Raw genomic sequence first — 2,630 nt, 5'->3', positions numbered from 1 at the left:
ATACAAGGTCTTCAATAATCAGGCTCCATCTTAACTCAGTGACTTTCTAGTACCATATCACCCTATTAGAGCTCTTTTCTCTGAGACTGCAGGCTGACTTGTGTCTCCCAGAATATTTAAAACTGCACTTTATAAATAAAATTGAATTGAATTGAATTGAATTGAATTGAACTGATCTGAAATGGGAACCGAGGAATGGTGCTGTGGTTGCAGATACTATCTCGCTGCGAATATGCTCTTGGTCTATGGTCATGACAATTTGCATATTCATACGTACTGACTGACCTCATGGCCAGTTGCAAGTAAGTGATGGAACGTTCAGACATTGTGCAAAGGTGCGTTTCTAATGTTGGAAAAACCTCAAATCAGCCGATTCTCACCAATAAGCTCACATGGACGACTGACAAAAGGTTCCTTCCACTATAAACAAACCATCCAGATGAACAGAACCAACTTTCTAGAAGAAGGTACGTTATGGTGACTTAAACCATGTACCATAGCTCCTACACTGAAAGGACACTTTGACCACATGACGGCACTGTAGAATGAGTGAAGCTAAGATGACTATGACTTATAAATGAATCTTGTGTTTGAACTGGGCTGAAGGTTTAGGTTAATCTCAGAGTTATGCCCAAGTTTCTGTACAAAATGGGAAACCTGAGAGAAAATCCCGCAGTAGCAGCTGGCTGACCCATGAGGCTGATTGCTGATTGACAGCATCTGTGTGAAGTAGTGCTCGAAGTGTGTATAAAAGCAACAGGTGTGTTTTTCTTCAGTATGGGCACCTTTTTCCTCTTATTATACCAGCTAGAGAGAACGCGCATCATTTACTGTTGTTTTGAGAATGGGTAAGACTTTTTCTTCCTGGTAACTGCTGAAACTTGTTTGGTCTCTTATTTTGAACAATGTGAAATATTTGTATGTTTGTGATCTGACTGGAACTCTCTTTTTATTTTTTTGGCTTTGCAGCCAAGAAAGTGCTGATTGTGTATGCCCATGAGAGCCCTGCCTCTTTCAATGCTGCTGCCAAAGATGCTGCTGTGGCAGCTTTGACTGCTCAAGGCTGCACTGTAGAGGTGTCTGACCTGTACGCCATGAAGTTCAAAGCTGCTGCTACTACTGAGGACATCACTGGTATACAAATATTCTGCAGGTATAGCAATGCTTTGATTGCTCTTCAGATGCAAACACTAAATTTTTGTTGCAGGTGGTGTGAAGACTGCAGCAGACCGCTATGCAGATCAGATTAAATTGGCATGGGAGGAGGGCAGAATTGCAGATAACATAAAAAAAGAGCAGGAGAAGCTCAAGGAGGCAGACCTTGTCATCTTTCAGGTACTGCCTGACTGGAAGTGTCTTTGTGGTCAACTAACAGGTGTCCACATCAAAATGACCATTAAACCTGTGTTCCCAGTTCCCCATGTACTGGTCATCTGTTCCTGCCATCATGAAGGGGTGGATGGATCGCGTGTTGGGCTGTGCCTACGCACAGGAGAAGCGGTACAGTGAGGGGATCTTCAAGGTGAGAGCTCCACCAACATGTCTGTGTTCAGGCTGTGTCCTCTCCCTCTTTGCTCACTCCTTGCTCTCTGTACAGGACAAGAAAGCCATGCTGTCCTTCACCACTGACTGTCCTGAATCTGTGTACAGTGACACTGGCATCAATGGAGACATCAATGTCACACTGTGGCCACTGCAGGTGAGGTCTCACTATAAACAGAGCCAAGCATGAAATGATCTGTCATGTAGTAACAGCTGCTCCTCCCTGTGTGCAGAACGGGATCCTGAACTACTGTGGCTTCCAGGTTTTTGCCCCTCAGATCTTCTGGGATCCTGCTACTGGTTCTCCTGAATCTCGCAGCTCCATGCTGGAGGGCTGGCGCACACGACTGCAAAACCTCTGTGGGGAAGCCACTGTGTACTTTGCTCCCTTGGACTACTTTGACAAGGAGAAGGGTTTCCTGCTGAAGCCTGAGGTCAAAGAGAAATATGCCAGCAACGAGTCTGGCCTCACAGTGGGGATCCACATGGGCAAGCCACTGCCAGCCAACAGCCAGACCAAGGCCGGGCTCTGACAATGGAGTGGGTCCATGTAATGTCTTGGTCTTAAAATGTCTACTGCAATAAAAAGGCTGCTTTATTGTAACTTCAGTTTGAGAAGTGATTTTTAAATTCACCACTTGCTTTCATACAGTTCAACCACCTAGAAAATGGTCTATGTACATAACAGGATACTCGGCAAGCTTTCAAGACTGGATGAATTCTGATTGCCATGTTTAAAAACCTTAGCATGTGTATGTGGGAGGACAGGAAATGTGACTTTCTTTTTAGTCATAGTCAAAAGACAGATCCCTGTATTAAATAGAATAGTAATTTCAAAAATTGCACAACTAAATTATTATTATCAATTTCTTTTTAAAACTGAGCATTACATATGTACAAAATTCATACAACTCAGATGTCTGTGACAGGACTAGAAATAGCTGTTCTCAGCTATTGCTTACTTCAGTCTCCCTGTTCTACAAGTTGGCAGCCTACAGGCAGTGTTGGGGAGTAACGGAATACATGTACCACCGTTAGGTATTTAAAATGCAAAGTATGAGTGACTGTATTCCGTTACGGTTTAAAAA

At 43.5% G+C, this 2,630-nt stretch overlaps 1 protein-coding gene across 1 annotated transcript; it reads left to right on the top strand.

Annotated features, from left to right (window-relative positions):
- The first annotated feature begins 766 nt into the window (after positions 1-766).
- Positions 767-2,151, top strand: LOC113028255 (NAD(P)H dehydrogenase [quinone] 1-like). The gene is made up of 6 exons (XM_026178369.1): positions 767-848; positions 970-1,134; positions 1,208-1,335; positions 1,415-1,522; positions 1,598-1,699; positions 1,776-2,151. The coding sequence occupies exons 1-6, from the start codon at positions 845-847 to the stop codon at positions 2,073-2,075; spliced, it is 807 nt and encodes a 268-aa protein (XP_026034154.1). The 5' UTR covers positions 767-844; the 3' UTR covers positions 2,076-2,151.
- The last annotated feature ends 479 nt before the right edge of the window (positions 2,152-2,630 follow it).

Source organism: Astatotilapia calliptera, chromosome 8 (assembly GCF_900246225.1).
Source record: "Astatotilapia calliptera chromosome 8, fAstCal1.2, whole genome shotgun sequence".
NCBI classification, from domain to species: Eukaryota; Metazoa; Chordata; class Actinopteri; order Cichliformes; family Cichlidae; genus Astatotilapia; species Astatotilapia calliptera.
Note: the sequence above shows the minus strand (reverse complement) of the source record. Positions and strands in the feature narration are given on the sequence as shown.